This window comes from Pundamilia nyererei, unplaced genomic scaffold (genome assembly GCF_000239375.1).
Source record: "Pundamilia nyererei isolate P.nyererei 1_Seehausen unplaced genomic scaffold, PunNye1.0 scaffold00215, whole genome shotgun sequence".
Taxonomy (NCBI): domain Eukaryota; kingdom Metazoa; phylum Chordata; class Actinopteri; order Cichliformes; family Cichlidae; genus Pundamilia; species Pundamilia nyererei.
In genome coordinates, this window is record NW_005187616.1 from 764,432 (window position 1) to 780,023 (window position 15,592).

General features: G+C 39.6%; 1 protein-coding gene across 3 annotated transcripts; it reads left to right on the forward strand.

The window, feature by feature from the left end:
- Positions 1-854: 854 nt before the first annotated feature.
- Positions 855-14,719, forward strand: june (JunE proto-oncogene, AP-1 transcription factor subunit). 3 transcript variants are annotated; one of them, XM_005748174.1, is made up of 2 exons: positions 855-969; positions 9,105-14,719. In XM_005748174.1, the coding sequence occupies exon 2, from the start codon at positions 9,232-9,234 to the stop codon at positions 10,273-10,275; it is 1,044 nt and encodes a 347-aa protein (XP_005748231.1). In that variant the 5' UTR covers positions 855-969; positions 9,105-9,231; the 3' UTR covers positions 10,276-14,719. The 3 variants fall into 3 exon arrangements, with proteins under 3 accessions (XP_005748231.1, XP_005748232.1, XP_013770132.1); XM_005748175.1 differs by having other exon boundaries at positions 9,145-14,719; XM_013914678.1 differs by lacking the exon at positions 855-969 and adding an exon at positions 987-1,199.
- Positions 14,720-15,592: the final 873 nt, after the last annotated feature.

Consider the following 15,592-nt stretch of genomic DNA (forward strand, 5'->3'; position numbering starts at 1 on the left):
AAAAAGTAAATTTTTGTTTTTCACAGAAACTAATTATACAGATTCTTCAGGACAGTGAGCACAAATTTGTTGTGTATTATTTGTGTAGTTTTATGTCATACGTGCAAATTGTGTGTAGGAAAAGCAAGAAGGCATCAATTTACTGAATCAGAATAACCAAGTCCTCAATGCCTAAAGTTAACCAAGCGACGTAATTTTTATTAATAAAAGCGACTTTCAGCTGCTTCCATGTTCAGTTTGTTTGATTTCCTCCCGGGATCAGGCGTACCTGTAAGCCACCACACTGTGGATCATTAATCATCAAACTGAATTCATGAATCAAATAAAGCACAAACATCTGTGACTTGTACAATTTGGGTCTCTTATGTACCAAAAAGGTCAAATAATTTACTCCACTACCAACCCCTCCAGCCTCCACAGCTGAGCCTCTTTTGTATTTCAAAAGTAGAAAATATCAAATTTTGCATAAGTGAACATGTACACCTATATATGTGAGATGACAGATTAAAAGTGACAAGTGTGAGATAATGTCGGGGATAAAAAAAAAAAAAGCTAAATTACGTCCAGGAAAGGTCATGCGTGAGGTCAGAGTGGAGTCCAAACCCCTCTCAGAATCAGGTTGTAAGGGAGTGTAAGGGACTGATTCAGGGGGAGTCATCTTCAAGCGGACGTTAGAGGAAGAGTCGGTGTGGGGGGTTCTTTTTCGGGGGTCCATCAATTTACCAACCTGTGAGGCACGGCTTTCAACCTTTATGCGGCTCATATATATCACATATATATGTTCCCCGTGTGAAGTATGTCAGTGTATAAATAAAGGCGCTCATTAGAGGCGCGTTGGAGAGATAAGGAGCAGAAAGCGTCAGAGTGAGTCACTTTGTGATGGAGAGAGACTTCAGCCGCTCTTCCTCGCTCTCTCTCTGAGTCAGTCTCTCTGCTCTCGGATGGTTCAGCAGCTCTCCCTGTCTCTCTGTGAGTATCAGCCTTTATCAGACATTATTCCCGCTCTCATCGCCTCCCAGCCTCGTCATGCTGGACTTTGTTAGATGAGACACCGAGCCGCGGTCGGTTAGGACGGTGATGAGGAGGGGGAGGATGATGGTGGTAGTGTTAATGATGCCTCGCGCTGGTTTCACCCGGTCTGAAGTTGACGGAACTTCACCTGATGAAGTCCTGAGAGGAGAGGACTGATCAGAGTGTCGGTACTGAAAACTACCTGTTATTATAAATTATAGCTTACACAGCATTGAGGAGGATGAAGGTGTTTGACCTTTCTATTAACGAGCTTCGGTGTGATATGACGACTGTTTCACTGCTTACTGGGATTTATATTCATCACTGTCACATCTACTGTAACATGTAAGCAGGCTTTGAATGCTGCAGCTGGTTTAATGAACTGTTGCGCACTTCATATTTCTTTATTCTATGTTAAAAAAAAAAATCAGCTTTTTGACTAACACGCCGCACAGTGCTGGGATTAGAAGCGGGGAGGCAGCTGTGACAAGCGGTAGAAAATTAAAATAGTTAAGTACTTATGAAGTTTGAGTAGTTACGTTACCATCGGATTTGGGAGTGTTTGTGGAAAATGTGAACATGTTGGATGATAAATAAGGAAGAACACTGCACTGGAGGTCGTTTAGGAAGTCGTGTGTCCAGCAGAGGGCAGTGATTTTCATTGGCCACAAATAACATTAATAATAATAATAATAATAATAATAATAATAATAATAATAATAATAATAATAATAATAAACTGCTGTGTTGGGTGTGATTGGGAGTTTCCAGCTGTGACTGTGCTTTTGATCTGAGATGCAAAGAGAGGTCCGGGGTCCAGACACCCTTTTTTGAGCAAATTTACGGTATAGACCCATTTTATTTTATTATACTCTTATACTTTTTTTTTTAAATTTGCAAAGTTTTTTATTTTTTATCTTTTGAGCTCCTTTTTTTCTTTTCTTTTTTTTGCTGTTTTACAGCTCCTCTGATTTGTTTTGTTTTACCTTATGGAGCTATTTTGTTTTGTCATAGTGTTTTTTATTTTTGTTTTGTTTTGTTTTTTAACTACTCTACTTGCTGCAGGCTGTGTTTAATGTTTCGGCTGCTGTAACACAGGGATCTTCTGACCTTTGGGAATAATGACCTGTATCTTGTCTTAACAGCATGACTACACATGCATGGAAATGTCTGTAAAGTGAAAACATATTGGGTTTTGTACCTCTTTGTGCCACTGTGTTGGTTAATCACATGTAATAAGACACATTGTTAAAGCTGGACTTACTTATTCTCAGTGTGGTTCATTAATTAAGCAGGTTTACTGTTTCTGCTGGTTTCTGCAGCTAAAGTAGCGCAACTAATGTTTTCGAGCTGACGTTCACTTCCAGCTCAAGTGTTGTGTTGTTTTTGGACTAAAGACAGTCAGAGTTGTGTTTGTGTTGTGTTGTTTAAAGCTTCCCTGCCAGTTTTGAGAAACATTCGAATGTTAGCTGGAGTTCTGTGGAGGAAGTTAACTTGCAGTAGTAAGAACTTTACTGTTTGACCAACACATTTCTGACCTCATCAGTCAGCTATAAAACAGATTACAGCCAACATTTTAAATAGGACATTTACAGAAAACAACTAATCACATCGAGGATTACTGGTGGATATGCACATGAATGTGTAAGGTTGGCTGTTTTCTATACCTTTTTAGAATAATGCTCTTCTTTATGCACCTTGGAAGTAGGTGACGTTGCTCTAGAAACATCTGCTTTGTCTGTAAAAGAAAGTGGGATGTCCAGATTTCTAAACGCTGCTCACTAACTAACGATGACAGTGGGGAAGGCGCCTTGCTTTGTTTAGGAGCATTGAGGCGAGGGCTGGAAGAAGGAGTTAAATGTCTGTAGGTGGGAGGAAGCATGGAAATGCTGATGTATTCCAGTGCTTTCCCAGCTCGTACAGTGGAATAAGTGGTGGGTTCATACTGGAGCTGGAGATGCAAAACTCGAAAAACGATGCCCACTTGCTCAAAAGTGAAACAAAATAAGTTCACATGGCATACGAGCTGTGAACATATTTTCTCAGGGTGGGATTTATAATGTTATCAGTCAGATCCATCCCCACCCATTTATGCTGTGAATGGTTGCCAGACTCTCTTTGAAGCCCAGAGCTAGATGTGAAGGGCAGTGCAATCTTAACAGTTTGGGGCATAAATGTAGAAGATGGCCGTCGCACTCTCGTGCCACCTCTTCATGTTTAGACAGTTTCAGACTAATCTAGCATGACCTCTCAAGCCCTGTCCACACATATATGGGCATTTTGTATAACCTTTCTTGTGTATTTTTTCCTTTTGTCCAAATGTAAACAGGATTTAAAGGAACTGAAAATAGAGCTTTTGAAAAACAAAAGGCTTATGACTAGCTAACATTTCTATCTGGGTAGGGTTACAATGGCATGTGTTGCTTTGGTGAGCTCTTGACAATGTTTTAGTGTTTTTGTGTGGATTGAAAATGTTTAAAAAAGGGAAAAGTATTTGTGGGCGTAGCACTCAAATGTTACATGACATGTGACAGGACTAGGCTGTCATCGTTTCAAACTACGTGCTGTGCAATGAAAACCAAAATGAGTTTGTGAAAACTGTCACATCTTATAATCTGTAGTTTTCTGGCTCCTCTGTGGTTTTTTGTGTTCCTGAATATGGTCTTTCATCTGTCTGGTCTCATATGTCTTCCCCTCATCCACAACCAATCACAGCAGATGGCTGTTCCTCCCTGAGCCTGGGTCTCCCAGAGGTTTCTTCCTGTTAAAAATTCGTTTATCTTTCCCACTGTCGCCAACTGCTTGCTTTTTACTTTTTAATATTTTTTTTATTTTTATTCTAATTTTTATTTTAATTCTGTGAGTTAACGTAGTCTTTACCTTATGATATAAAGCACCTTCAGGCTACTGTTGTGGTCATTTGCAAGTTCCTTTTTAATAAAGGACAAAAACTCCACCTATGCAGGTTGAAGGTAAAGGAAGCTAAAACTGATCTAAAAACTAACTAATTTCACTCTTGTTGATGGAAATAAAGATAAAAAGGAGATTTGGAAAAATATTTTTGCTGAGATGATTTTGGATAACTGAAATAAAATAAAACATATCTGCAGTTCTCGCTTTTGTGAATTTGGTAAAATGTGGATTCACAAGCTGCCTGATGATGCTTTGAAGCATTTTTTTTAAAGATTTGACTCTCAACTGCCATCACAAAGCTGTTTTACTGTAATTACCCAACAGCTTGTGAAATAATCAAAGTCTTGAATCTACTGATTTGTTTCTGGTCATGAATTTTCTCGTCTTTCTGTTTGCTTTGTTTTTCCCTGAACACCAGTTCTCATCACGTGGACTGACTGACATGAAAACACGTGACCGTTTGTGTCCATGAACACAAATAAACAGGTTGCTTTTTTGTCACCATGTCATGTTTTGTTGCCGTGAGATCGGGCTGTAATGTCTATTCTGACTTTGCTAAAACCTTGAGAGAAACCCTGCATAAAATAAATAATTTAAGACAAATTAAGAATTAAAAAGACTAAAACTGAGACTGATTAAATAAATTAAAATAAATAAAATAAATTTTAAAAAGTAAACTTTTACAGTAAAAACTAAACTGAAATGAGCAAACCCAAGTTCAAATCATACACATAATCTTCACATGTTTTCTACCAGTATTAATAATGAACGTAAAATTTGTTTTATATGATCATTATTCAGCAAGATTGAGAAATAGATTATAGGCTGGGTTAAATAAAACAGTTACCACTTATTTTAAAACTTTGTTTTAGGTGTTGCCTCCAGACTGAAAAGTCTGGAGACAATGATGCTACAGACACTAAATAATCATAACAATATGCATCCATTAGAGCCTACCAGATCGCTCTTACTGGTTCAACATCTCAGACCAGACATACTTTAAAAGCTGATAGAATAGAATATAAAAATTCAAAGTCTTAGAAGTTCCAGTATGTTCAGAGCCATGATGTTTAAGCTGTTTTTGCATTAGCTTAAGCATCAAGTGACGCCTGTTGTCCCTTGTTTTAACTTTAAGAGTTGCATCAATGTCACATTAGCCTGTTTGTCTTTGTAAGCTTCAGACTCATCGTGCTGGGCTGCTGTTAGTCACCTGAGCTCAGATAATCACCTGTGTGCAGCCCGTGATTATCACACTAACTTCTATCTGACGTTTTCACTCCTCTTCTGTGGGGAGATCTTCCTCACGCATGACCTTGACTGCTGTTTCTTACTCTGAGGGTTTTTTCTCTTATTTCTCAATATGCTGCTCTGATTAAATTATAAGGAAGCAAAGAGTCGAGGTGACGGTGGACCTGAGCTGAATCAGTTCCTCAAGCGTCTCGCCTCGTGGTCAGTTTCGTCACCACATGACACACACTGCATCTGAACTGTTGCGGTTAAAGGATAGAGGGGATGTTTTTGTAATTTCTTTTTTTTTATTCATGAAAAGGATTCAGGAATTACAGTGACGCTTGTCACTGTGTTGGTTATTTGTCTCTCCGTGTAACTCAAACTCGACCACTGTGTTTCCTTTTCAGCAAAAAATATTTTCAGACCCATGTGTTGCCCTTTTGTGGAAACAGACTAGAGGTTTCTGTCTTTCTGGACTCGGAGAAGAGGTTAAGAACTGAAAGGGGTAAAGCTCCAACAACACTTGTTATATATAGAATACACACTATTGTTTTACCCACACAGTAAAGCCAGATAAACAGAGAGAAGAAATGAAGCATTAAAACACAAAGACTTCAATCCATTCAGACAGGTGCAACACTTATCTCTAATATTTAATATAAAATATTCTAAAAACGCTCTCAAACTGCTGTCAACAAAATAAATAAATAAATCCTCTGCTTACACGTGCTTTGATATTATCTCTGGAGGGTTTATCCATACCCACCAGCACTCTCATATTCCCCAGCTTTCTCTCCTATTTCAAAACCATCTCCAAGAAATCTATATATCTAACCCATCTGGCAACCCAACCTGGCAACCCTAAACACAGTTCATGAAATAGCCTCAAACTCTAATCTAATGAAATTAAATCTTATCTGTCCAGTTTCATCGTGTCCACATACATATTTGACAAATTTGACTTTTAAATTTGCTGCTCTTGCTGGTCAGTGCCAGAAATGCCAGCTGGTTAAGTGAATTATTTTGATAAAAGCCGACCTTTGCTGACAGACGGAGGGCCCTCCTTTTTCTGACAAGAGGATGTAAATGTGCGAAGTTTGGCATCCGCACCAACCAGATCGGGTTTGCAGGACATCAGTGGTGTCAGAGTAAGCTGACATAAGAACTGAAGCAAAATGAAAACCACATTAACCACAAGGCACGTGGAAGCATGCAAGGACGGAGAGCCACATGTGCTAGCCATACTGACATTAGCAACGCTCGGCAAATTAATTTAGCATTGCGTGTGAGCAGCGTAACACATTAGACAAAGTTTCCCACTCTTCAGTGACATTTAAAACAGTAATTATTGGGGGAGGTGAATAATGATTTCAAATGGTTCGTAAATTTGTACGACCGATGTTTAACCGCATTCTGTTGGAATGTGCCCAGTTTTCATTGTTTTCCTAGTGTTAGTTTCCCTCCTGATACAAAACACAAATTAAATGTCAGGAACAGCCCTAATTTCAGTCGAATGAATCATTTCACTGCTCACACCAGAGACCACAAGTCGGGTCATTCCATGACTGATTTTTACACTCAGTTTAGGTGATCGTTAATGTATCATTAATTACTGATAAGAAGTCACTTGTTATCAAAGCTAATGAGTTAGGTTTAGAAAATGTTGTGGTTTGGGAAAAAATGGTTGTGCAATGTTTTCTTCAAATCTATGACATTTATATCCTAGAACACAAATGGTTATTTTCCAAGCTTTGGTATGACTGGGTGTATCATCCAAAGACGATTCAAGGAGTGAGTGCAGCTGATCTTGTTGCAGGCATTCAGACCGGTCAGATTCTGAGTAAATTAGCTCACTGTCGTGTAGTCGCTTCAGCTCCTCTTGCTGCAGAGATAGAAACTTTAAAAATACACGACCATACACATGCTGGTAAAGTTTGAACTGACCTGAATTGACTCTCTGAGTCAGTAACTCATAGGATATGAGACATGCTTTATTTTTCCCAAAAGTTGATAAAATACTGTAGCAGCAGCCAAAATGTCAAACAAAACCTATAACAGCAAGTAGAATAGCTCACACAAAGCATCTACAAAAAATACTGCATACTACAAAAGTATTCAATCAATTCAAAAGTGAAGTTTCACTAAAATCACTTCACACAATCAGACATTATAGTTTGGAAAAAATTGCCCAAGAAATCCCAGGATTTTCAAACTTGAGCGCATGTCATTTTTTTCACCCACGTCTGCAAATCTGCTGAAAGAGAACGAGGCGACAGCTTGTCCATTTAATGAGACTTCAATAAATACCTGAAACAGACTCCTCTATAATGTTTACAGCATGATGGATTCCTGCAGTGAGCAACGGTCATGTTAACGTTGAGCTTTCTTCTCAGGAGTACATCTACTCCTTTCTATCAGACCATCAGTGCTCATCATATCAAGGTTTCACTAGTGGAGCAGCCCAGTGAACAAGTTTAAACAAGCTGTAAATCTCACCTTTGGAGGGAAATCTCGACATAATCAGGGATGTGTAAGACACTCTGTAATAACTGTTTTTTGACAGGATCCTGTATCGTTTACTTAGCCAGCTCTAGTTTTTACACCGTAACAGCCTTACTGAAGACCCATGCAAGGATCATGGTGGATTTGCTTTAGGATCATCCTCCAAGTGTAGACGTTTGTTGCCTTTTAAAAGTGGAAATGTTTGTCATAGTTACATTAGTTGCTCATCCTGTCCACTCATATTCCCCCGTCTCCCAGGAGAGATGACCCACTGCACCAACTGCCTTTATTAAGACTCACAAATATTTGCTGTTCTCAGAAAGCGACAACTTGCAAGGAAGCAGATTTTATTACAGCAGCATATTGAATTTAGGTCTAAGTGTAACAGCCTGTCGTTGGAGGTCAGAAACATATCAGCAGCTTGTAAGTATAAAGTGTAGAACACTGTGTGTTGTGAATTGTGGGGCTCCTTTCTTTTCATAAAGAATCCACCAGTGTAGCCTCTTGTAAAGGAGAACTTTTTCTTGGTTTTTAGAGAATTTTAGCAGCTCATATTATTGCTATAGGGTTAGCTGATCAGTTAGAGATGTTACTATGAAGAACTCACATTAGTGGGAAACACTGGTTGGGTTGCTGATATGACAGTTTTTCATTTCTTTCAGTTTCTCATCCCATGTTTAGATGGACTCCAACTCCACCCTCCTGGACTGCAGCTGGCAATGGCTTCTTTGTTCTGCTCTGCTGGGACTTCAAGCATCACCCTAACCAGAACCTGCAACAGGTGGAGAGCTGGTTCATGTGCTGAGCTCACAGAGACTGCAGAGTAGAACAAGGACGACTGGCTACAGTGCAGGAGGGTGTAGTTGGAAATAATCAGCAGGACTAAAATAAGAAGAACATATTTCTCATTATTCATACAATTAGAAAACCCGTGTGCCTTTAATTTGCTTGTAAATTAAACCTCTTGGTTTTTTGATAGCACAGACAACTGAAAAGAAGCTTTAATCCAATTTTTTTGTAAATGAAATATTTACAAGCAATAATCTGTCAAGTTTAGAGGCCATACAACTGAGCATATTTTCAGAACAAGGTGTAGTTAAGTTTGGAGCTGGATATGCAAGTGCTATTAAAACATTTTTGTTTCTGATGAACATCACTGAGTCATAATGCAGTGAGGCATGTTGTCTGTAAAATCAGGAACAAACAAGGATACAAACAGTATGAAGACGTGAATGCAGACACATATTTGATGTCATGAAAATACATTTCTGAAATAGAAAAGATGGTGAGCATGATTGTCAAATTAGAGGTGGCTGTGTTCCTTCAGCCTTAGCTCAGGGTGAAATTAACCCACAAACAGAGCAGGAGAATGAGAGGTGAGGGGTAGTGATTGTCCTGTTGTTTTGGTCCTCCTCTTCCTCTCACAAACATGTTTCTTCCTCCTGCAGGAACTCTTTTTCTTCTCTTCGTCTTGCCTTCATCCTCCAGACGCAGACGTCAGTGGAACGTTTCAATCAGCTCTCATATTCAGGTTAATCTGATTATGAAGATTTCTTCTGAGACGCCTCTCTGTCAATGACGGCCAAGATGGAGACTCCTTTCTACCACGATGACTCCCCCGCTGTGCCCGGCTTCAGCCAGATCGCCGAATACGAGCGCTACTCGGGAAACAAGATGCTGATGAGTAAGAAAGCCATGTCAATGGCAGGAAGTCACCACTTCCCCAGTGGTGGTGGAGCAGGAGGGAGGGGTGGGAACCCCAACATCCTGGGGCTGGCTAGCAACAGCTCCTTGATGACATCAGCAGCGTCCTCTGCAGCATCCTCAGCAGACATGAACCTGCTAAAGCTGGCGTCCCCAGATCTGGAGCACCTGATCATTCAGTCCAACCAGGGGCTGGTCACCACCAGCCCGGTGCCAAACTCCACCAATCCCTTCATGTACCGCAACCAGGCCACCAACGAGCAAGAAGGATTTGCTGATGGCTTTGTCAAGGCACTGGCAGACCTTCACAAGCAGAACCAGCTGGTTGGAGGTGGGCCCATGTCTCCGCCTTCATCCTCTAGTGTCTCCCTGCAGGCGTCCTACCAGAGGAATCTGATGTCAGGCGGAGATATGCCCATCTACACCAACCTGAGCAGCTACAACCCGGGCCAGATGCCATACCCTGGAGGGCAGATGGCATATGGTGGAGGCTCAGGCCACGGTGGAGCTGGAGCACCTCAGCCACACCCTCGAGGCCTGGATGCCCCGCAGACTGTCCCTGAGGTCCCTCATCCTGCAGGGGACCCCACCTCGCCACCGTCGCTCTCGCCAATCGACCTGGAGACACAGGAGCGAATCAAAGCAGAACGCAAGAAACTTCGCAACCGGATTGCCGCATCTAAATGTCGCAAGCGGAAGCTGGAGCGCATCTCACGGCTGGAGGAGAAGGTGAAAGTCCTGAAGAGCCAGAACTCGGACCTGGCCTCCACCGCCGCTATGCTACGAGAACAGGTCGCTCAGCTGAAACAGAAGGTCATGAGTCACGTCACAAATGGCTGCCAGATTTCGGTAAGCTCATCAGCTGCCAGCAAGGCCGGAGGAGGAGGCACCGGCAGCGAGGACTCCAGCTGCTGAGGAGGCGGGACATCGCGAGAATATGCCAAGAGGCCATTTACTTTTAAGATTTTGCTTGTGCTTTCAGTTGGAGCGAGCAGAGAGTAAGCGGCTCGTGTCATCAACGCCTCCAGAAGGATAGGTGGATGTTAACGGCATTCAGAGTCCCGGAAACTCTCTGTCACCTAGCCAAAGGGGGCGGAGCTTTACAGAGGAGACTGGAAAGGAAGCAAATGGAAGAATGCAAGCAAGGTTTGGATTACGGACGACAACTTCTTAAAGAACACCTGGCAACATTTGAGACTTAAAGTGTTCAGATTCCACACAATGCATTTGTTTAACAAGTGGAACAAACTGTCAGATTTCCACATTTATTATGAACCGCTCACAACATTTTTCACACATCACACCTTCCACCTCTGTTTTTTTTATTCACACTAAAAACATATTTAAGATGTTACAGATGAAGTAAATTATCTAAAAAATATTGTTTTTACAGTGCGAGCTGAGAAGATTTATCATAGCATCAAAATACCGAAATGAAATGAAAAACTCTTTCATGTAATCAGATTACTTTTATTTACAGAGTAGGAAATGTAACTGTGGTTTCTTGTCATAATTTACAAACATCTGTTTTCAAGGTCAGAAGAAACTTTCTTTAATCATTTTCATTTAACATGATCTTTGCTGCATTATTTAGTTTTTTTTTGCTTTGTAATCTGATTATCAGTTTAATCTCTTTAATTTCATAACAGTGTGTTAATGCAACTAAAGACCGGCTTCTTTACAAACAATATCTTTCAACTTCAACAGCTCTGTTTTTAAAGCAAAGGTATGTAGTCTGATTATGTTAATCACTCTTTAAGCTCCAGTCTGGCCTACAAAGTCACATTTGTTGATGGAGGTTTTTCAAAGTGTTTTGAGAAAGAAATGACATTAAAGTTATGTTTTTCCCAGAGAAGTACTTCATCAGTACCAAAATGTTCACAGGTAATCATTAGCCTTTTGAAAATTCATGATGGCCACCAAATGTGGCAAAAAAACAAAAAGATACACATTTGACCAAATATAAGTCCACTTTAAAATTACACTCTTAAATTACACCTCAGTTTTGTTTGTATCATAGCTCAACTTTGTTTTCCAAAAATTTTTGTGAACAGGGGATAAATTGTTGAGGTACTTTTGTTTCAACTAGATTTCTTGGATTGACCCCTACCTGCCTACCATTTGCTGTATGCATATCAAGGTTATAGAAGGATAATCTCTCAACCTGCACAGCACGTGCAGCTTATGTGACGCCTGTAGGTCTGACACATATAACTCTCTCTTTCTTTGGATCATATTCAGCAGTCTCTTCAGTGTTAGTTACATTGTCCTAATGAAAGTTCAATTGCAGTTTAACCTGTGTTTTATGTTTGAAACTGTAAAAAATGTTGTAAATGTGAAACAAAGTAGCTCTTAAGAAGCTTTAAAGGCGTAAATTTGACTTCCCCAAAGGCAAGTATGTGGAATTCAAAAGATAAAAGGTGTATGTATTCATCTTTTACCATCTACTGGTTTGTGAGGTCCTGTTTTCAGTCCTCTAGAGGAAGATTTCACATCTAGATTTCACTGCCGCCTTCAATGTTTTGAAACTAGATGTGACGGACGATGGGGTGGGTCTGACTATGAAACCACACATAAACCGGTATGTGCACATGCACACCCTGGCTAAAGACTTACAGATTGTTATTCAACAATCCTCCTTTAAGACCAGTTTAGACAGTTTAGACAATTAACTTATGTTTGGATTTATTCAAAGTGATGATAAACCCGCGACTGAGCTCATATATTCAGCAAGGGTTAGGGTTAGGGTCTAGAGAGGTCAAGTTCAAACATCCTTTTTCCTCAGACTTCTGCCAGACTGGATATGTTTTTGCATCCAGAGCAGATGCTTCCTGGTAGATGTTAAAAAGGATGAATTTCGAACGTCTTTCCACATTGGATTCATTCTTCAGACATGAACGCTATGTCCACCTTTTATACTCACGACACATAAAGATTGCTTTTTTCTAGGCTGGAATTAATAGCAATTTTGGAAAATGGTGGCAGTTTTGAAAATTCAAGAGGCTAATGGTTCCAGAGGCAAATGAATGGCTCCAGAGGGACAAACATAAACATGCAAGTTTTGGTGTTCATGAATACTTTTGAAAGATTGTCAGAGTAATCTGCTGGGATTTTTCTTGAGTTACAAACAAAGGAAGTGCACAGTAAGATCTGCACTTGTTTTAAGTTTAAATGTGTATAACTTTGCAAAGGGAATCCAAATCATTTAAATCTTTTTGTTTTCACATTTAACTTTGTGTGACCGCGTGCAAAACAATCCCGTGTTGGAAGAATTTAATTATTTTTTTTAAAAGTTAAGGTATTTGACTCTTTGTTTACTTTTCTGCAGATGATGAACTGTTATTATGGAAAAGGAATTGTTTCATATCTGTTTTATATTCATACTATTGTGAAACAAGAAAATTAGTGTTGACTAATATTCATTATTCTGATGTTGTTACTGATTTACTTTTTATCTTATAAAAAAAAATAATGGTTCATGTAAGTGAGTTTATTTGGTGCATTTGTTAGCAGGTTATATAGAAGCCCATTGATGCTGGAAAAATAGATGGAAATAAAAAATATTCATAGATTTGTGCCACAAAATTAGACTGAAAACATGTTCTGTTGACTCTTAAATTTTTGTCATAGAAAGAATTTAATCTCTTTTATCACCTGGCTGTAATGGGCCTCCAAGGTTTTTTGACAAAGAGAACGATACATCTGAGGATGCTGGAATAAAGCATTCGTGAATACATTTCAGATTCAATTCAAGGTCAAACGGACATTTCTAAATGTAATTAAAACATACAGGGAGGAAAATTCACTCAGATATATTCAGGTATGAAAAATAATGCTCTTCATATGTATATTTATCTAAAGATTGAGGTTTCTGCAGAAATGAGGTCCTTAAGGAGGGATAGGAAAACCTCTGCAGATGGTGCAGATCCCGAGGTCCATATTGGTCTCCCTTCTGGGCTTCCAGAGATACTTGGGTGAGCTTAGCTTTACCTAGAAATCCTACAAACACTGGAACTTGAAAAGTTTTGAGATGTCCTTAATGACCTTGTAGGTTTCTTAAGTACACTGTAAAAGTCTGTAGTGGTAGAAGTCTGAGGATAATAATTGTCCTTGGTCAGACAGCTCTGAGGTCCTGAAGTCAATGTCATTAATGGGATTTCTGAGGGCCTTGACAAAACTGATAATGCCTTTGGGAGAACTCTGAGGTGCTGGAGGGGTGAGATCATTATAAGGGTTGTACAGGTACTAGAATGAATTCTGGTGGACTTAGATATAGGTTGTAGTTCCCCAAGGTATTTGCCTCTACCAGGGCCTTCATAAGTTCCTAGAACAGGTATCCTGAGAGCCCTAATGGGATTTTGCAAGGTACTAGACTGTAGACTTTGAGGGAAGGCTCTTAATGACAGGCAGATTTCCTTAAAATTGTATAAATATTCTTGAGAATATTGCACAGGTACGTGAGAATCACTGATGATTTTGCCAAGTTTCCCTGAGTATATATTCAAATTCTGGTCTCTGATGGGGTCCGTGAGGTCCATAAAGAGGTTAATTCAGTCCTTGTGAAACTTCCTGAGGTCTTTAATAGCTTTCCAGAGGACCCTAGGGGGTTTGGAGGGGTCTTGAGGATGATTAGTGGGCATTAGTGGGCCCAAAGGTCCAAACTTTGCCTGACTGAATTTGTATGATTTTAAAAGCTGATTTATGACAGACATTTAAAAGATCACAACTGGTTCCAAGATACAAAGAATACAGCCCACAGTTTGTGTTACATGTGAGGGTACCTTGTTGATTGATAACTGTACACGTTGTTGTGGATTTTCTAAGTTTTGGATGTGGGTGCACCTCAGATTTATATTGTGAAAAGTTAACAGACTGGGCTTTTAATCTAGTCGTACAGTTGTTTACTCACCTAACAATCCTGTTGTTGTTTATGCAGTGTGCTGGTTGATATTTTATCACATTTGCAGCCATGAGGCTAATTGACCCTTTCTATTTCAGACTCTGTTTTGCACTGGCTTTACTGTCCAATCAGCATCTGTATCACGTTTGCAGATTGCAGCTGTCAGACAGAAAAACATGTAACTGCAAAGACAGACAGAAATATTTACTGCTCACAGATGTTTCTTTTAGAGTTCGTGTTTTGTGTTTGACAAATCAGAGACTCTCAAATATACTGTTGGCAAGTGTCAAGCAGATATTTATTTTTTTGAACTTGAGAGAGGCTTTTGATGTCTCTAATGATTCTATTTTTGTACAAATGTATAAAAGTTGTTGTTATTAATATACTGAAATGTGTGTATGTACAATCTGATTTGTTCAACCTCTTCGTGTCTATTTATTATAAATTGGTTTGTGTTAATTACGCTTCACTTTGTTCTGCTGTGTTCAGATGTTTGTGTCAATATACCAGTGATGAAACATTCAACCGCTGCTTCTCTCTCTCTCTCTCTTTTTTTAGACACTTGCAGCTGGGATTTTGGAGATTGCCTTATGACAGAGATAAAGCACATCACACTCATTTTACAATAGTGTCCTTGGGTGTTCTGTTCACATAATGAAAGTACCAAATCCATTGAAATGTAAAGGGAGTGTTGTCTCTGTTGTGGCCTTTAGGGACATTTTTTCAGTTTCATCTTGAGAAATTTGGGGAAATTTGCACATCAGATGGTTCCCTATTACGTTTCCCAGTTTTGATTTACTGTATATTGAGATATTCAAGAGAAGCAGAAGACTGAGACATGCTGAAATCCTCAAACCTGCAGAACTCCTTCGTAACAAGCAAAAATGTTATAAAAGAAAGTGTAACAAGATTCAATTTTATATAAATACAGTGAGGTAAATGTGTTGAGTTGACCAACATCTGTGAATCTTTCATAAACATTTTTGCAGTCCAAAATCTATCTACTACTAGTGGCTCCATCATAACTCATATAATCTATGGTTGCTTTTAGGAAACACAGGACTCAGTCAAAGTTTAGAAAAAATGTTTTGTGGTCTCAGCAAACAGGAAAAGTCCACAGTCACCAAAATCCACCCTTAGGACCCCTACAGCACTGTTAAGGATCTAAGAAAAGATCCTTGTCAAAGAGCAGCCAATCCGTTAGAGGTTGTGAACAAGGATGTCCATATACTTTTGAGCACACAGTGTATCCATCTATTTATCTTCGGAGGGTTTTTTGCCTGTTGAACTCATCAGTGAGTCATCAGGATGAAGTGATTTCTCTCCCCGTGA

What these genes read in the sequence shown, in the direction of transcription:
- june (XM_005748174.1), top strand. Translation starts at nt 9,232, where the DNA reads ATGACGGCCAAGATGGAGACTCCTTTCTACCACGATGACTCCCCCGCT.